General features: G+C 42.6%; 2 protein-coding genes across 10 annotated transcripts in view; both read left to right on the top strand.

Annotated features, from left to right (window-relative positions):
- The window catches only part of LOC109972772 (nebulin), an 82138-nt gene extending 70936 nt beyond the window's left edge, over window positions 1-11202 (top strand). For 5 of the 9 annotated variants that reach the window (XM_020621895.1, XM_020621900.1, XM_020621894.1 and 2 more), the window contains 17 exons: window positions 1153-1263; window positions 2616-2726; window positions 3052-3153; window positions 3485-3589; window positions 4141-4254; window positions 5978-6082; window positions 6245-6349; window positions 6435-6542; window positions 7544-7654; window positions 7935-8051; window positions 8130-8240; window positions 8748-8852; window positions 8927-9031; window positions 9178-9282; window positions 9547-9639; window positions 9851-9943; window positions 10033-11202. In XM_020621895.1, the coding sequence (XP_020477551.1) occupies window positions 1153-1263; window positions 2616-2726; window positions 3052-3153; window positions 3485-3589; window positions 4141-4254; window positions 5978-6082; window positions 6245-6349; window positions 6435-6542; window positions 7544-7654; window positions 7935-8051; window positions 8130-8240; window positions 8748-8852; window positions 8927-9031; window positions 9178-9282; window positions 9547-9639; window positions 9851-9943; window positions 10033-10149 (1818 nt within the window). In that variant the 3' untranslated portion in view covers window positions 10150-11202. Of the gene's footprint in view, window positions 1-1152; window positions 1264-2615; window positions 2727-3051; window positions 3154-3484; window positions 3590-4140; window positions 4255-5977; window positions 6083-6244; window positions 6350-6434; window positions 6543-7543; window positions 7655-7836; window positions 8052-8129; window positions 8241-8747; window positions 8853-8926; window positions 9032-9177; window positions 9283-9546; window positions 9640-9850; window positions 9944-10032 lie in introns of those variants that run through there. The other 4 variants (XM_020621893.1, XM_020621898.1, XM_020621899.1 and 1 more) reach the window with 4 other exon arrangements.
- The window catches only part of nebl (nebulette), a 119771-nt gene extending 101685 nt beyond the window's left edge, over window positions 1-18086 (top strand). The window contains exons 5-7 of the mRNA XM_020621902.1: window positions 11418-11595; window positions 14788-14918; window positions 15311-18086. Coding sequence (XP_020477558.1) covers window positions 11418-11595; window positions 14788-14918; window positions 15311-15487 — 486 coding nt within the window. The 3' untranslated portion in view covers window positions 15488-18086. The remainder of the gene's footprint in view (window positions 1-11417; window positions 11596-14787; window positions 14919-15310) is intronic.
- The last annotated feature ends 529 nt before the right edge of the window (window positions 18087-18615 follow it).

Here is an 18615-nt window from a genome sequence, read left to right as displayed (position 1 = left end):
GTTCCAACTGGCCGGTGTACCCGCTGTGTGTGTGTGTGTGTGTGCTCTTCCTGCACACACGCACTCTGTCTGTATGCTCTCCATGGTACCCATGTTCTCCGTTGGTAATATTGCTATTACTACTGTGAGACAACAGCTGCGTAATACGGGCATCTGATTATCTCTGTACGCTGCTAGCGCTCGTATGCTCTTGCAATTTAACAGTTATCTGTGCGCTCTTCCCTGCACTTCTCCTCCCCTGTTAACAGAATAGCCATTCTGCCTTCTTACAGTGGCGGTCAGGTGTTTATATGGGCATTATTGCACCTTCTGCTCAGGCAAGGCCTGATACAGGAGAGGCGGTAGTGGGCCAACAGGGCATTGACTACATGGAGCTGTGCTTTTATCCCAATAGCGACAGCTTTTAGAGGGCGAAGCCTATACGAAATAGAACGATGGTTACGTACAGTAACCCAAGCTTCTATGAATACAGGCATAGCCCTCTAAGCTGGAAGCCCTGCTGTCTCCACCCCCGCCAGCTGAAGAAACAGCGTTGGTGTAGGGAGCCGATCACAGGTCACAGTTGCATTTATGCCATCGCAGCGGACCTGTTTTGGGGACAGCCCAGTACAGGGCGCGAAAGAATCTCTTCAGGACTGCGCATGCGCGAGGGATAAACCCAATAGCGACAGCTCTTAGAGGGCTACGCCTATACTCATAGAAGCTTGGGTTACTGTACATAACCATCGTTTGTCTGTATGTGTATTCAGAGCCAGTGAGCAACGGACTTTGAAAATAATAATAAAAATAAAATGTGTTAATGCGCGATAAAATAATTGTCGGCGCTAATGAAGTATTTCGTTAACGTGAAAATAACGCATTAACTTGCCCAACCCTATTTTATACTAAATCACAGCTACAGGATTTTCCTGTTATTTTAATTTTGCCACGTTATTTACTGTATATTTTGGTAATTGTATTGCCATCCATATATGTTGGAAATATGGGGAAAATCTGTAAACTCAACAGGAAAATTCTGTACCTACTGTACAGATACTAATAGCTGATGTTGATGAGGCAGCAAAGTCACAGAGTGACTGTGCTGTTTCCTTAAAAGAATAAGATCTAAATAATGCATTGCACAATAAAAGGTTGTTTTGGTTTGTGCTACAGAAAACGTACAGGGAAGCAGGGCGCAGGGAGGCCGGCTGCAGTCTGTACACCCACATGCCCCAGACCATCGACACTGTGTTCGCTAAAGAGCTGAGCAAGACACAGAGCAACGTGAGTCTGACATACATTTGTTATGTGTAACTGAAAGAAGAAAACAGGAGTGTCATTATCAGTATTTGTATTTTGGTTATCAAAATCACTCCAGTGGCATCATCGGACTTTCATTTGAAAGCAACTATTCAAAGTTATTCCAGCCACAGGCAAGAATATAGACTTTGTCCACAAAATATCTTTCAGTAAAGAGCCTTGTGGGTATTTTTGTGAATGGGAGGGATGAAGAGCTGTCGTCTTCAGCAGATGAGGAGAGGTGAGAAGATGAGGCTTTTATAGAGCGACATCCCACAGTTGTCCCAAGATCACACAAAGACTCGCGGTGGGAGTGTTGGTATCCTGGTGCCTGCTGAAGTGTGAGCACAGAGAGCAGCTGTCCTGTAGCCTGAGGACACAGACTGTGACCCACAGAAAGCCAGGACAGACAGCGGCAGAAGGTTAAAGCTCATAAACTGGGACAGTCACACATTTCACAGGATCACTGCTAAAAACAGACACCTCTCAGAGAGCCACAGATGTGATTAATGCTGCTGTTTCTGAGCAGGGCGCCTCTGTGTGCGTACGTCCATGGACGGCAGATACACAGGTAGAAGAAGGTGTTTATAGCTGGAGAGTGACTACATGAATCGTCAAACAGCAGCAGCACAGACATTGTCTGCAAAGCACTGTTATAGCTGAACTGATCTCAGACCCACATCAAGGCTGTTATCTGATGGTGCAGTGGTCAGCATTGTCACCTTGCAGCCAGAAGGTTCAAGTCCTGACCTGGGCTTTTCTTTTCAGCACTATGGTATTACTACTTTTACTGAACTAAAGGATCTCTGTGTTCCTTGGTGAGACGTACAGTAAATCCTGTCCATTGAGGTTCTACCGTTCAAAATGTTAAGGTAGTTAGAAGCTGGCAGAGTGGAAGAGTTTGGTTTCTTCCCACATTAAAACATCTCACAATGATCATGTTTATCCTCTCAAACAGCTATTTATACATTTTGGAAAAGCTGCTGTTTTTACATACATGTTCAACCAGCTGGTTTATAAAATCAGTCACTGGTGCTTAAGCGAAACAGATGGCATCAGGTTTGTTTCTGTGTCCTGTTGTGAATGCTTCATTTTCACAGTGGGAAGCTGAATGTTTTATTTTAGGTGAATATCTGAGTGTGTTTTCAGTCATTATTTGGCACCAGGCTGCATTAGTCATCAGATATTTTCTCCCTCAGTCTGTCAAGCTCCATTATTTCTGTCTTCATTCCCCTGCCTCTCTCCTACTTTCCTTCTCTTCATGTTTTTATTTCAGCATTTCCCTCGGTCTTACTCTGTCCCCCTCACTTGGTTTTTCTCTCCCTGTTTATCTGTAGAAGTTCTACAAGGAGAAGTATAATCGAGAGAAGGGGAGGTGCAGCTATACCAACATGAAGGTGCTGCCTGAAGTGGAGCACGCCATGGAGGTCACCAAGAACCAGAGCGATGTAAACACACACTTCTCATTTTAATACAGTATAATACAAAACACCAAGCTGATATGTGAGGTTTGTTGTGTGACTGTGTTGGCAATGACCCACAACTGAATGCTGCCTTGTGTGTGTGAAGATTAGGGGAAAAAACAAGACTCTTTCAGTAATTTTTATGTGTTTTGTCACCACTGATTTCCCAACGTTTCTAACCAGTGTTCTAAGTCTGTCTTGTTTTATTCTTGTAATTTAATTGCACTTTTGTGGCCGCCTATTTTGTTTTTATGTCGCAGTGCACTTTTTGATGAGTGTGATTTTGTAACTGTGTCCCGGCTGGTCTCAGGTCAGCTACAGAAAAGGTAAAGAGGAGCTTCATCACTACAATGCGGTGCCAGACAGGCCCGACATCGTCAGCGCCGCCGGTGCTGCTAAACTGGCCAGCGATGTGAGTCTATGTGTGTGTGGACATGTGCTGGATCTCCATGACAACAGTCTCATTCACCAGCTGCTCTGAGTGGAACCACTGATTAATTATAGAAAACGTCTTGCTGTTAACACTGAACTGTTGCCGTGTAAGAGTGCTGTGCAAGGTTCATCTTAATGGGCTCTGTGTTTGTATGAGGGAGATTATTTTCAAGATACTGGCCTGTGTGTATCCATTATGTGTGTGATGCTACTGTACGAGCTGTCTGCATACTGTGTGTGTGTGTGTGTGTGTGTGTGTGTGTGTGTGTGTGTGTTGCGTGCGTGCGTGCGTGCGTGTGTGACATCCACAGGTGGCCTATAAGGGCAACACGAAGCAGCCAGTGTACAGTGACAGCTCCCTTTTGGACCGAACTGATATCCAGCATGCCAGTGAGGTTTCAAAGCTGTCCAGCCAGGTAACCCACCTTCCCAGCATGCACTGGGACATTGACAGGACAGATCATAAGTGTATTATGAAAAGCTTTACACTGTGTCGCCATTCGGCCGTTCAGCCAGTCTTTTCCAGTGGCTACTTGCGGTGCTGTAATAAAAAATCCTCAACAGACTCATAAGCATTTTCTCCATAGATCTCAGTGATAAAAGAGACATTTGTAAAACTGGTGACGGGACACCTGCAACTGTAAACCAGATTAATTATCACTCTTTGCATTATGAATTTTTAATTGATGGAGGCTTTATATTTGTAAAGACTTATTTTCTTGTTAAGTCTGTGGACTGAGTGGGAGTGCAGATGTGGGAAGCGGGGAAACACTAATGTGCATGTGCAATGGGCTGCACAACATGTAAGGAAACTCAGAACCTTCACTGGGAAGAATGGGCACCAGGTTTTTGTCCATCGGTGGTACAGGTTGCCAGTCTGTAGTAGTGTTTAAGATATGGATATGGAAGGACAAGGATAGTCAAACATTTGTGTAAGATTGTGTTTCCCTCTCTCTCTGTCTCACAGGTGAAGTACAAGGAGAGTTTTGATAGACATCTGAAGGGGCAGAGGCCTTGTTACAACCCACTGGACTGTGTGTCCTTCAAACACACACAGGCTGCTGCTGCTCTGGCCAGTCAGGTGAGAAACACACAGTCACATGATCAGCGTTAGGTGGACTACCTTTAACTTTTTTGATACAAGAGCTGACTAAATCACATCAGGATCCTTTTTTCCAAGTCCATATTTATTTGTTGTTTGCCTTAACAATCTACTCTCTAGTTCTCAAACGTCATTGCCTGATGACAACTGTTGACTGGACCAAATCACTGTAAGATCAGGTGGTATGATTTCAGAAGTAGCCAACAGTAATCTCATGTTAATGTGCGTAAAGATGCATAAACCTGCTTGTGTGTGTACATTTTAAGTTCCCTATTTGTAATTTGTGGGTTTGTTTCCTCAACCAGCTGCAGCAAAAGGAAAGTAACACAAAGACAGAACTAGAGAATAAACTGTAAATGTGGAAGCCTACAGTCTTTCAGTGTACATAAGATTTAAGAGAGACCTGAAAAATGAAAATATGTCATTGTAAACATCACAGAGAAATACTCAGTCTGGCAAACTACCAGTCTAGAAGACTGAATACTTTATCACCCAACATCCTGTTAAACTAAACCTCTTGTTGGAGCAGGAGGTGAGGATGACACGGGTGTTGTTCAGACTTTTAGGAGACGGTTTGGTTTCACAGTAGGAGCAGACACATCCGCAGCTGACAGCATGAAGAGTTTGCCCAGACAAACCGGACAAATCCACAAAGTCTCGGTTAAGAACGATAACAGTCATCTTGAGGGAACCTTCCACATGGAGTATCTGTTATATGGTTCAGCTGAATTCACCTGTTTCTTTACTGTCAAGATAAATGAGTTGAAGAGGAGCAAACCGTTTGTTATTGTGTTTGTGTGTGCATCTCATTCACTTTGCACACACTCTGAAATCTGGTCTGTTGTGTGGGCATAACCATAGCAACCTTTGAAAGGCAAATTGGAGAGGAATTGTGGGATGAAAGCCGGTGAAGCTGAAGAGGTTGCACGTATGCGCACGCACACGTCAGCTTACATGTCCACACATACACAGTAGGTAACAGTCATGCTAGTGAAGGCACCCGCATGCAAATACGCACATAAAAACGCACATGCATGCATACAGAGCTAGGCATGGTTCAGTGGCCACACAGAGGAGCCGCATCACTTCACTGCATTATATAACAGCTTGTTGTGTTAAAAATTGCCCGGTGTTCAGGAATGCTGCATGTTCACTCAGGGCTGCTTTCAGAGAAGCAAGAGACTGTCGGCGTCACGGTATAGAGCCAGGTCTCAGTTTGCTTAGAGTCCGACATTGTTTTTCAAATGAAGAGAACAAATCTGTTGATTATCTTAATAAAGTCCACACACCTCCATCCTGTATCAGAGCAGTAGGGCTGATATGGGAGCATCACACTGACGTCACAAAATGTCCAACACTTCTGTTGTCAACCCACTGAAGTAACACAAAGATGGCTTCATGTAATTAACTGATATTTTTGTTACTCACATTGTGTGGTGGTGGTTTTTTATATTTTGGATTTATTGTGTTTTTAAGCAGATAGGTTCTTTTACAAATGTTAGCAAATACTTTAATGAATAAGGAAGACTACTATTAGAAATAAATATACTGTATATGTACTGTATATAATGAAATAAACACTATTGTGTTATCAATTATTTTCAGTGATTAAAGATTAAACTTTCTCTATGGCAAGACATCCTGGGATATAAATCCTGGGAGAGTATTCAGCCCTAACAGAGGCTCTCTGTGTGCCCTTCAGGTGAAGTATAAGACCAACCAGAACCAGAAACCAGAGGGGGCTTCAGACCTGCCAAACCTCCTGCAGCTGGAGCACTTCCTGCACGCCAGCAAGCTGCAGAGCAATGTATGACATCATAGAAACTGTAAAACCAGCTTCATTCACCTGCTTAACAACTCCAGGATCGCCATGCCTTGTTAATTTTAAATTTAGGATAAGCTGAGGGTTAGGGGCAATGATTTGCTGTATGTCAGTGAATTGTACATGTTCCTAAATATGTGTGACCAGGTAGAGTATAAGAAGAAGTATAGCCAGACAAAGGCTCATTACCACATAGCTCTGGACACAGCTGAACAGTTCCACCACAAGGAGATGGCACTGCTGCACAGCCAGGTTGGATTCACCAATGTTGTCTTTGTTACCTACAGTATATACCTCTCTGACGTGTTTTAGGTACTCAGTGTATGTTTGGTTTCAGGTGAAGTACAGAGAGGAGTATGAAAAGAACAAGGGTCGTTCTCAAATGGAGTTTGGAGACACTCAGATGTACAAAGTGTCCAAAGAAGCACAGAAGATGCAGAGTGAGGTAAAGCGCTTTCTTCTCTCAGCCTTCCTGTTGGCTAGTTTCTGTGCTGCAGGGCTCTCCGTCAACAGCACAACGTAGTACACATGGTAAACAAGCTCATTTCTGCACTCTGCAAACGTTGTCCCACAAACTATTTAGTTTGCGGCTTAAACAGGCTAACTTCATGCACAAGCAGTAAAATAACTGTAAAATAGCAACACTTACAGCATCGGGATGTGAGGTGGACTCAAGACAGCTGGAATAGATCCACTCATGAGCTTCAGTCTGGAAGTAAATCTAGTGTTGTACTGACCCTTGTTGACAAAGCACTGACATGAAATGATTAACGTTGGCACAAGACAGTCTTTTAGGGATATCTTCAGGAACATTTCCACCTTAAATATAAAATACCCACTGTGCCCTCGCTGGCAGTAGGTAGAGGCTTTTGTCAATTTTGCATAATTTGCGTCCTTTAAGAGCAGACCTGGAGTCACCCAGTATTTGTCTTGTTGTAAGCAAATCCCATTAAAAGACCAAAAGTCTCTGTACTTTCTGACTTCATCACTCTGCAGTCCTCAGTTCCAAGCCCACTGGTTCCTACTCAAGATGTAAATTGTTAAAAAACACCTCACAAATATCTAGTTTAAATTTTCTTTATTTTAATGAAGGCCCCATAATTTCCTGAAACTGATTGATAAAGCTGATTGATGTAGTTTTTTACAAGCAAATGGAAAGAAATAGTAGATTTGTTGTGGATTATATTCAGTTGGAAATGAATCCTTACTTGCTGTAGTGAGTACTTGGGGTAGAGTCCTGCACCAGCATGGCCCAGTTTGTGGACAACATTGGAGACAATATATCAAACTATGATATGCATGCAACGCTTGTTAGTAAGACACATTTATTGATGGTTTGAATCTGCATATGGGATTTGTTGATATCGTTTAAATTATAATTATGGTGTAATAACTGCAGGACGGTTCATGATGATTTCTTTTCTTTCTGCTGTGTGTGTCTCTCAGAGGGAGTATCGGAGAGACTATGAGGAGCAGGTGAAGGGAAAAGTCTTGATGGATGTAGACCAGACACCTGGATATCTGACAGCATGCTATGCTAACAGTCTGCTGAGTGAGGTAACACACACACACACAGAGAAATGTGACATTTAAGGGTTGAGTTTCAGGACATTTTGTGTTGTTTAATTTATTCCTATATTTTCATTCCCTCTGTCATTTACGGTTTAGTCACTGTTTTTTTAAATCATCTACTCATTTTTTTCTTTGCTTTATGACTCACACTTTTATTGACCCTACAGAACTTTACATTCACTACTTTCCTGGCATGAATTTATTCCCTAATCCTCACATTCACAGTCATCCAATTACCACTTCATTCATTGCTGTACGTCTGTAGAAGGAGTACAGGAAGGACCTGGAGCAGGGAGTGAAGGGCCGGGGCTTATCTGGTGTTGGACTGGAGGAAACACCTGAGCTGCTGAGGGTTAAAAAAGCTAATCAGATCCTGAACCAGGTAAAACATGCACATAAAACAACCACAGGGTGTTTGACTCTGCACTGAGTGTCTGTGTAACGTGTCTGTTGTTTGCAGAGGGAATATCGCAGGGACTTGGAGAGGGACATTATGGGAAAAGGCATGGAGCTGAGCGCCGACGTCCTGGAGATACAAAGAGTCAAGAGAGCGTCAGCGATCCAAAGCCAGGTAAATGTGTGTGGATGCGTTTCATATTGCATTGCTCTGACGTGATTCTTGTAGAAGCAGGATGCAGAGAAAGAACAAAGAAACATGTAAAACACTGTTTTTCTGTTATTATCACTGTGAAGTCGGTTGTTTTCAGTGGTGGTGACAGAGGCCTCGCTGCCGATCAGACCAGTCATAGTTTGTCATGAAAATTAGTTGTTCTAGCTACACTTTGTTCTACATGTTTAAGTTTGGTCTGCAGATACAGTATGTTTACTGCTGCTGCTGACTCAAGCCTTATATTTTCTTGTAGAGATAAAAAATCCAAACAAACAAGTGCAGAAACAGGTGTTTTAATAAGGCAGTGAAGGACATTGTATTTGGGATGAAACTTAAATTTACATTAGAATATAGAAAATGTGTTTCACTTAGACAATGAGAAAAGAAATGAAGAACCCAATTATTAAAGATACGCAGGTGATGTCTGTCCATGGTGATATCAGCTGAGCTTGTCTTTATGTGTCACAGAGGTCCTACATGCAGACGGAGCAGCTCAGAGAAAACTCCTACGGGACAGTTGCAGACACTCCCAACCTGCTGCACGCCTCCTACCTCAAAGACATCTACAGTCAGGTCTGTATGCAAAAAACAAAATACTGTCAAAACTAAAGAACCCTCAGACAACTTCATCTTTTCTTCTCTCTTAGAAGAAGTATAAGGACGAGGCAGAGCGCCTGAAAGGACGCTACAGCCTGGTGTCAGAAACTCCAGAGATGGAGAGAGTCAAAAACAACCAGAGACACATCAGCTCTGTGAGCGCACACTGTTATGTTGCAGCCTGTTCTAGTCTCCTGCAAACACAGCTTTATTAACTTCTGAACGATGCCCAGGTTTAAAGTGACCCATGTCCTTTTAATGCTACAGCTGTGGTTTACAGCAGCTCTCTGTCGCCCTCTAGCTGCGTTACTGCCAGGACTCCAAGCTGATGAGAGGCCTGATGTCTTCAGTCACCGAGACGCCAGAGATCATCCTCGCCAGAGAGAACACCAGGAAGATCAGTGACGTACGTTTACATGCACATAACTCATAACACCTTACCTAACACCACACTCTGTACCTCATAACTGTCCAGAATTAAGGTCTTTACAGCAGCAAGTAAACAAAGTAATAAAACACAAACCGGTGATAAAAATAAAACATTGGCATACTTGTTCCTTAATCATGTATTTATATAATATGTGCTTTATGCCAGTGAAACATTGACGTACTGCTCCTTTAAAGCTGAAAGCTGCAGCTGTTCCTTTGTGTTGATCTTGGCACTGCTCAGGTCCGATACAGAGAGGAGGTGGGTAGTGGTACCGCCATCATGGACACACCTGAGATGGAGCGAGTCAGACGGAACCAGGAGAACATCAGCTCTGTGAGGATGCACACACACACACACACACACACACACACACACACACACACACGCTAATAAAGAGAGCAAAGAGAGGGTGTAACAACTGGTTCAGTGTCAGCTTGTGTATCTGGTGGTGTTGTGGGGTAAGGAGTGATGGTATGAAGGTGTGTGCGTGTGTGTGTGTGTTGGTAACCATGGATGAGAGTTGTTGCATCTTCTACCCTACCAGGTCAAGTACAAGCAGAGTGCTGTGAAGGCCACCAGTGTTGGAATGACTCCAGAACTGGAACGAGTCCGACAAAACCAGGAGAACATCAGCTCGGCAAGACAGACACACACACACACACGCACACAATCAAATACACAGATGCTTTTTCTCAGGCATATATAATGTCACATGTGTGTGAACAGGTGAAGTACCAGCATGGGCTACAGGAGATGAGGGGGCGGAGCTGTACCGAGCTGGACACACCTGAATACAGGCGCGTCAGGAAGACGCAGGACTTCGTTTCCATGGTAGCAGCCTGATTGCCATGCCTCCCATATGGATATAGTGGGAGGAGCTAACTTGAGTGGCATGGCACCACGGGTGGGACTGCAGTAACACCCATCACCAGACAGCATGGAAGACGGAGCAGTGTGTGTGCATTTGTTGTATGTGTGAGAGTGTCCCAGGTCTCGTATGTTTGATCCTCGCTGCTCAGTGAGGACTGAGAACATCCCAAGAGTGTCATGTCTGCTCTGAGGACCAAGGAGGATGCTGGAGGGGTGACATGAGCAAGGACACACGAGCATCCTCTGTGGAAGTCTTTTATGGACTGACACACCCTTTTGTCAGAAATTAGTTGGTGATTGGGTGCTTCAGATGAAGGATCAGAGGACATCTGATTTCTGATAAGATATGCGTCAGTCCATAGCAGCAGAGGATGCTGCTTGGGTCCTCGGTGCTGGCTCCTGCAGCAGCCTCCTGAGAGCAGAAAAAAAGAGTCCTGGAACACTGTTGATCCCTGCTTGAGCGGAATGACTTCTAGAGTGAGGATTGCTCATATCAGAGACTTGGGATGTCCCCACAGTGTGTGTTTACTACACGTACCATATTAGATCCCTGAGACCAGAACCTAACTCGTTCACACACTCTAGCCCACTTCAGTTGTGAGTTTTCTCTGACATATATTAAACTCTACCATCACTGGTTCTTGTTTTATCTGCTCTGTTTTTTAGTCTGTTAAACTGTATACATGCATAAACAGTATATTACAATCTGTGTAAAGTATTTATACTAGAGTATATATTTATTTCAGTGTGTATGTTGACCATCTTGGGCACAAATTTCCTGTGAAAAGAAGAGTGTGATTATTTTTTATATTGATATATTTTATATTGAGAAGAATCTGAGCCTGCTTCATCACTATGTACCGGCTTGGTCCAGTTTTCTTTTCAGTAAAGTTTTAGGTTTTCAGGCTGGTGAACGCCTCCAGCATGTAAATGTAAGATTACATGAGTGCAGGATTGTGTGTACAGGTCTGTGTGTGTGTGTGTGTGTGTGTGTGTGTGTACAGGTCTGTGTGTGTGTGTGTGTGTGTGTGTGTGTGTGTGTGTGTGTGTGTGTGTTAATAAAATATTTTAACACCTTCCCTGTGTGTTTTATTTGCTCACTAACCAAATGCACCCTGACCTGTGTGTGTATTACAGTTTCCAGTAATCGTGTGTATGAATGTCAAATGCATGTCTGATTTCGATACAGGTGTGTGTGTGTATGTATATTCACGTGTGTATCGGGTGTTACCATTTGATAGGCCAAGTACCACGAGGACTTTGAACGGGCGCGTGGCCGAGGCTGTACCCCGGGACTGGATGACCCCAGCATGGAGCGCTACCACAGAGCCAATCAGATGATGGGAGAGGCAGGCTACAACAGAGGGATCCACCCCCAGGCGACGGACATGGACAGACGACCAGGAGGCATCATCGTAGGTCAGTGACTCTGCACTGCAACATGTATGTGCCCATAACTCTGTGGTTGTGTGGACAAATTTTAGTTCAATACCATAGTGAGTAAATTTTAGCTGTTACTCATAAGGTTGTTAATACTTTTTTGCGCTTTCATGATGGTGATCTACTCTTAATAAAATTCTCAGCACTTTAGTCCATGCAGATTCTCAGTCATCCAGGTCATAGTAAGCTGAAAAACATTTTTTAGTTTGAAGACGTTTCACCTCTCATCCAAGAGGCGTCATCAGTTCGGATGAAAGCCTTTCAGGAAAGGAATGTGGCCCCGAACCATGTGAAGGCTTTTAATCTGAAGTTTAAACAGTGACAACACACATGATAAATCTGAAAACACTTGGCCCTCTTGCAAAAAAAACAAACATTTTATGGTGAAGAGAAGTTTCAGGTACCATCACAGTACTACAACAGACAACATGTTTGTGAAAGAGAGCTCGAGCTTCCTTCACTCTGCTGCCCACTGAGTTTTCAGTTAATTTGGTCCTTGATATGTAGTTTTTACCGTTTTCAGACTAAGCTGATGGATCCAGCCTCCAGCTTCTTATTTTATTGTATCTGTAGTGAATGTTTTTTCCAGTGGCACTCACAATAAATAAGCTCAATTGACCTGCAGCATCCTGGCTGATACAGTGCCTTGCGAAAGTATTCGGCCCCCTTGAACTTTGCGACCTTTTGCCACATTTCAGGCTTCAAACATAAAGATATAAAACTGTAATTTTTTGTGAAGAATCAACAACAAGTGGGACACAATCATGAAGTGGAACGAAATTTATTGGATATTTCAAACTTTTTTAACAAATAAAAAACTGAATAATTGGGCGTGCAAAATTATTCAGCCCCTTTACTTTCAGTGCAGCAAACTCTCTCCAGAAGTTCAGTGAGGATCTCTGAATGATCCAATGTTGACCTAAATGACTAATGATGATAAATAGAATCCACCTGTGTGTAATCAAGTCTCCGTATAAATGCACCTGCACTGTGATAGTCTCAGAGGTCTGTTTAAAGCGCAGAGAGCATCATGAAGAACAAGGAACACACCAGGCAGGTCCGAGATACTGTTGTGGAGAAGTTTAAAGCCGGATTTGGATACAAAAAGATTTCCCAAGCTTTAAACATCCCAAGGAGCACTGTGCAAGCGATAATATTGAAATGGAAGGAGTATCAGACCACTGCAAATCTACCAAGACCTGGCCGTCCCTCTAAACTTTCAGCTCATACAAGGAGAAGACTGATCAGAGATGCAGCCAAGAGGCCCATGATCACTCTGGATGAACTGCAGAGATCTACAGCTGAGGTGGGAGACTCTGTCCATAGGACAACAATCAGTCGTATACTGCACAAATCTGGCCTTTATGGAAGAGTGGCAAGAAGAAAGCCATTTCTTAAAGATATCCATAAAAAGTGTCGTTTAAAGTTTGCCACAAGCCACCTGGGAGACGCACCAAACATGTGGAAGAAGGTGCTCTGGTCAGATGAAACCAAAATCGAACTTTTTGGCAACAATGCAAAATGTTATGTTTGGCGTAAAAGCAACACAGCTCATCACCCTGAACACACCATCCCCACTGTCAAACATGGTGGTGGCAGCATCCTGGTTTGGGCCTGCTTTTCTTCAGCAGGGACCGGGAAGATGGTTAAAATTGATGGGAAGATGGATGGAGCCAAATACAGGACCATTCTGGAAGGAAACCTGATGGAGTCTGCAAAAGACCTGAGACTGGGACGGAGATTTGTCTTCCAACAAGACAATGATCCAAAACATAAAGCAAAATCTACATTGGAATGGTTCACAAATAAACATATCCAGGTGTTAGAATGGCCAAGTCAAAGTCCAGACCTGAATCCAATCGAGAATCTGTGGGAAGAACTGAAAACTGCTGTTCACAAACGCTCTCTATCCAACCTCACTGAGCTCGAGCTGTTTTGCAAGGCGGAATGGGCAAAAATTTCAGTCTCTTGATGTGCAAAACTGATAGAGACATACCCCAAGTGACTTACAGCTGTAATCGCAGCAAAAGGTGGCGCTACAAAGTATTAACTTAAGGGGGCTGAATAATTTTGCACGGCCAATTTTTCAGTTTTTTATTTGTTAAAAACGTTTGAAATATCCAATAAATTTCGTTCCACTTCATGATTGTGTCCCACTTGTTGTTGATTCTTCACAAAAAATTACAGTTTTATATCTTTATGTTTGAAGCCTGAAATGTGGCAAAAGGTCGCAAAGTTCAAGGGGGCCGAATACTTTCGCAAGGCACTGTATTAGTTCAGGTGAGACAGTGCTCTAAGCAGACACTGCATTACCTGTGTTTTCTGATCACTCTCGCGTGAAAAGGGAAAACTGAGAAACGCATTGAGACCAAGACTTGGCATATTCAGGTTCAGCTATGGTTTTATATTAGAAGACGGAACATATTGGATTGTTACAGTCTATATAAACATGCTGTTGTGTGCATGTTTCCAACGACTTTTCCCTGCTCTCTGAAGACCTGAAGGTGTGGAGGACAGACCCCGGCTCCATCTTTGACTTTGACCCTCTGGAGGATAACATCCAGTCCAAGAGCCTCCACACGATGTCTGGTAGCTCACCTTTGACAATTAGAAGACTGCCGGTGGCTTTCACTCACATTCTGCTTCAGGACTCTTATCAACATATGTACAACTTTCCAGTACTTTGTGGAGAATGAGGACACCCACACATTGCTCTCAGCGTACTGAGCAGGGAAAGGCATCACTAGTTGAATTATGCTTCAGAAAATGATCTGTGTAGCTTTACATTTTTTACTTATTTACAAGCATGATACTGCCTAACATGCCAGCTTTATTAGCACCCACCTTTAGCACCTAAGCGACGTTCTAATTCAGACACAGACAGCTGCGTGTGGGCGTATGGACACGTACTGACCTGACTGAGAGCTGTTTTTGTCACGCATTTGTTTTCCAAGTTTGTGTGCATTCTGTGACCTACAAATAAAATGGAACTAATTCACTCTTTCATAGCAGGTTTGTGTGTGAAGAGCACTGTGTGTTCTCATATTGTTTAAATTACATAACTCTCTGACGTTCACAGTGTGGTCACCACAGAGGAGACTCTTCAGTTTCAAACTACTGTATCGAGCAGATGTGGGAAAGACTTTGACTCATTCTCTCTCTCTGACCCAGCTCCTGTCCTCCCTGGAGCGTACCACCATCAGGGTGTCCAGATGCAGCCGCAGCAGTATCACGGCTACATGCACCAAACCAGCATGTCATCTGTCAGATCCATCACCTCGCCACCACACTCAGGCACCACGGTACAATCCTGCTCAAAACTAATCTCATGTAGCCTTCTTTGCAGGATGCCAGTGTGGGCTCCCATTACCACTGGTTACTGGTGCATTCAGGTTGTCCTAGTCATCTGATGTTTAGGGGCCATTTAGTGACTCCAAAGCCCAACTGTAACCTGGCCACATATCACTTCACTAGAACTTAGAGTTAATAGGGTTTAAAAGTGCCACTAAATTGGGAACAGAGTGAGAAATAAACTGGTCAGCAAAGAATTGAGTAAGGACTAAGGAGTTCGGAGATGCAGGCTGGGGGTGACAGATGATGAAAACTGAGGTCTGAAAGTGGAATCACATAGCCACAAAAGGCTGAGGAGCACTGATATAAAGTCTAATCTCTGACTCTCATGTCATCTTTGCAGCGTGTTTATCGGGCGCTGTACGACTACGCTGCTCAAGACCATGATGAGGTCTCTTTCAGGGATGGCGATGTCATCATCAATGCTCAGCCCATTGACGAAGGCTGGATGTACGGGACTGTACAGAGAACCGGCAAGTCCGGCATGTTGCCGGCAAACTACGTGGAGTGTTGCAACTAGAGTAGACAGGAACCGGTGGGAATGAGAGGAAAGAGAAGTCGAGCAGAGGCAAATGAAATGAAGTTCACCCTCACTGTTACACAATCAGTAGTGATGTTCACGACATTTCAGTTTGTTCACAGGTGTGGTGTTTTGTTTTCTTCTGAGGAAAACTGGCAAAATGTTGATACAGCAATGTCATGTCCAGATGTTTCCAGCTGCTTCGCTGGAATTTGAATGCAGAAAATAATTCACAGATCAGAAAATTGTAACAGTCAAAAGCTAGGGTTTCATTTAAACAAACAAGGTTACAAATCAACAGTCACAGAACAGTTGGCTATATTTTTGCTCACTCACCCACCGTTGATCAAAAACAGGTTCCTGAGTCTCCTCTAGTTTGGGAAATGAATATCAGACTGTCAGGTAACGGAAGAGCTCAGGCTGCAGGTTTCTTAGTTAAAGAAGTGAAAGGAAAGAAGACGCAGGTGGAGGGATAAATCTCGCATGCTTTCACTACGTTCCATTATTTTACAACTAGAACTGAGATGCATGAAGAACGGAGGCATGAGAGATTTAGAGATTATAGGAGACATGCAAATTAGGGTGAGCATAGGTGTAGATTCTTCAGCTTTATAACAAGAGGAAGGAAACAAGGATGGAGGTTTATTAACGGGTTCATGGCCCACAACTTAAATTCTTTTAAAATAAAGTGAAAACTGTGAGTTCATTTGAATTATCAGGTTCTGGGTGCATTAAATGACAAGACTGGTGATATTCTCTATATGTTTCTCTAGTTAACAAATCCCAAACTAACAGAGAATGTGTCCTAATAACAACTGTTTCCTGATTGACATTACTCCTGTACCATAAAGCTCCACTGAGGTCCAAAACAAAAACTCAAATCCTGCACACTGTCAGCACTTAAAGTAAAAATATTAGCCAAGCAGCCTTCACCAGGCATCTCATACAGCACATGACAACGCGCCTGTATGTGAAAGCATCCAACCATGCATCCACAAAGACAATCGACGATTTCCGGAGGGGGGGCAGGGAACTAAATAGAAAAGTCCCACATCTGGTCTCCCACCAGTGTAATTACAGTAATTATTGGGGAGACTTTAGAGTAAATAGAAAAACCATTTACCAGGAGACCCAGAAATGTTCTGTGTGAATGTGCAAACAGATGCTCTGTTATTTGCAAGATTACATGACTGAAATATAGTGATTTTATTTATTTATTTTATTTATTTACCTTAAGTGCTGACGTGATGCAGGAGAATTTTTTATGGATTTTGCATTTTTATTTTTGTTTTACTGGTGTACAAAGATGGCTCATTCAGCAACGTTGTCCAGAAACTAGTAAAAAACAGTTAGTGACCACACTTCTGGACTGAGTGATGCGTTCCTTCATCACCATTCACCAACACTGTTGTTGATTCTGACTCGGCCCCAGATATGGATTCATTCACTGTTGAAAATAAACCCCCACCAAATGCACTGTTTGATTGCTACAAGCTGCAGTGACCAGCTACCACAGGAAATCACTAAGTCTTCAAAAAAAAAAACAACTATATATATTTGTGAGTTGTTTTAAAAGATTTATGTTTTGGGTAGGAACAAATATGCTGGCTCTTTAGAAACAGACAAACTGGTTTTGGTCTTTTTCTGGGATTTTCTGACAAGAAGAAAACTACAGGATATCACCAGACTTTTCCTTTAAGAATGGTGGAGAAAATAAGATGTGCAAAGTAAGGAGGAACATTTCTATGTGACTTCTGTCTTTGAGAGATGAGTTTGAGAAAAGGAATAGGGAGGAGAGAGTGATGGCAAGGAGGAAAAGTGGCTCTCTTCTTTGGGAATAATGCAGCCAAAGGAAAGAGAGGATGGAGGGATTCATGAAGGAATTAATGACAGTAACAAATTAACAGAACAAGGTTTAAAGATCTCTCAAGTTCAGTCATTTATCCGGAGTTTTACTTCCTGTTCAGGTGAGTGTAGTTTAGTTGATATGCAGCTCGGCGTTGGTTTTACACAGCAGCGTGTTTGTAAAGGACTTAACACACTGTGTTGTTGGATTTGTTGTATCGAATTATTTTTGAGCATAAAAGTTTTCACATCTCGTGTTGTCACCACACACGGGAACACTTGCTGTGGACTGAAATCTGAACAGACTGTGTGAGGATATCAGGCCTTCTGTATGTTGCAGACTACTTTGATACACGGGCACCTATGTTTTGAAAAGATATAGTTTACTCTTCTACCTGTGTGTATCCAGTAAGTCGTGTGTTTAGGGTTTGTTGTCTTGCTGTGTGTGTTGCATCCTGGTCATGTATCAAATAAAAGCTTTGCCATGATTTGTTATTCTAGCTGGAGAGGATTTGGATGTTTCATCTCAGACACACCAGATACACTAGAATAGAATTTACTGAATATGCATATGTTAACTGTTGATTTTTGAAGTTGTACTTGCATTTTATAAATCCTTGCATTATAATTTTTTGACTTCTAATATCACCATTGTAATATTTTTTTGATTTATTCTGTATGTCATTGCTTATACTAGATTTATTTCCATATTATATATCACTGATGTTTTTGCCATGTATAATTGTGTTTGATGTGGGGGAAATAAAAATGAATGACTTAACAGAAATGTGGTTCTTTTCATTAAGAGCGATAGAGTTGTAGTTACAAATGTTGTCTTCCTCGAAATTACCTTGTAGTTACAGTGGGGCAAATAAGTATTTGATACACTGCTGATTTTTCAAGTTTTCCCACTTACAAAGAATGGACAGATCTGTAGTTTTCATCGTAGGTACACCTCAACTGTGAGAGACAGGATCTACAAAAAAAACTCCAGAAAATCACATTTTAGATTTTTAAATAATTTATTTCCATTTTATTGCATGAAATAAGTATTTGATACAATAGAATAATAGAACTTAATATTTGGTACCAAAACCTTTGTTTACAATTACAGAGGTCAGACGTTTCCTGTAGTTCTTGACCAGGTTTGCACACACTGCAGCAGGGATTTTGGCCCACTCCTCCATACAGGTCTTCTCCAGATCTGTCAGGTTTTGGGGCTGTCGCTGGGCAACTCCCCCCATAGATTTTCTGTCGGGTTCGGGTCTGGAGACTGGCTAGGC

Source organism: Monopterus albus, unplaced genomic scaffold, assembly GCF_001952655.1.
Source record: "Monopterus albus unplaced genomic scaffold, M_albus_1.0 scaffold269.1, whole genome shotgun sequence".
Lineage (NCBI taxonomy): Eukaryota > Metazoa > Chordata > Actinopteri > Synbranchiformes > Synbranchidae > Monopterus > Monopterus albus.
This window is presented reverse-complemented; position numbering and strand designations above follow the sequence as displayed.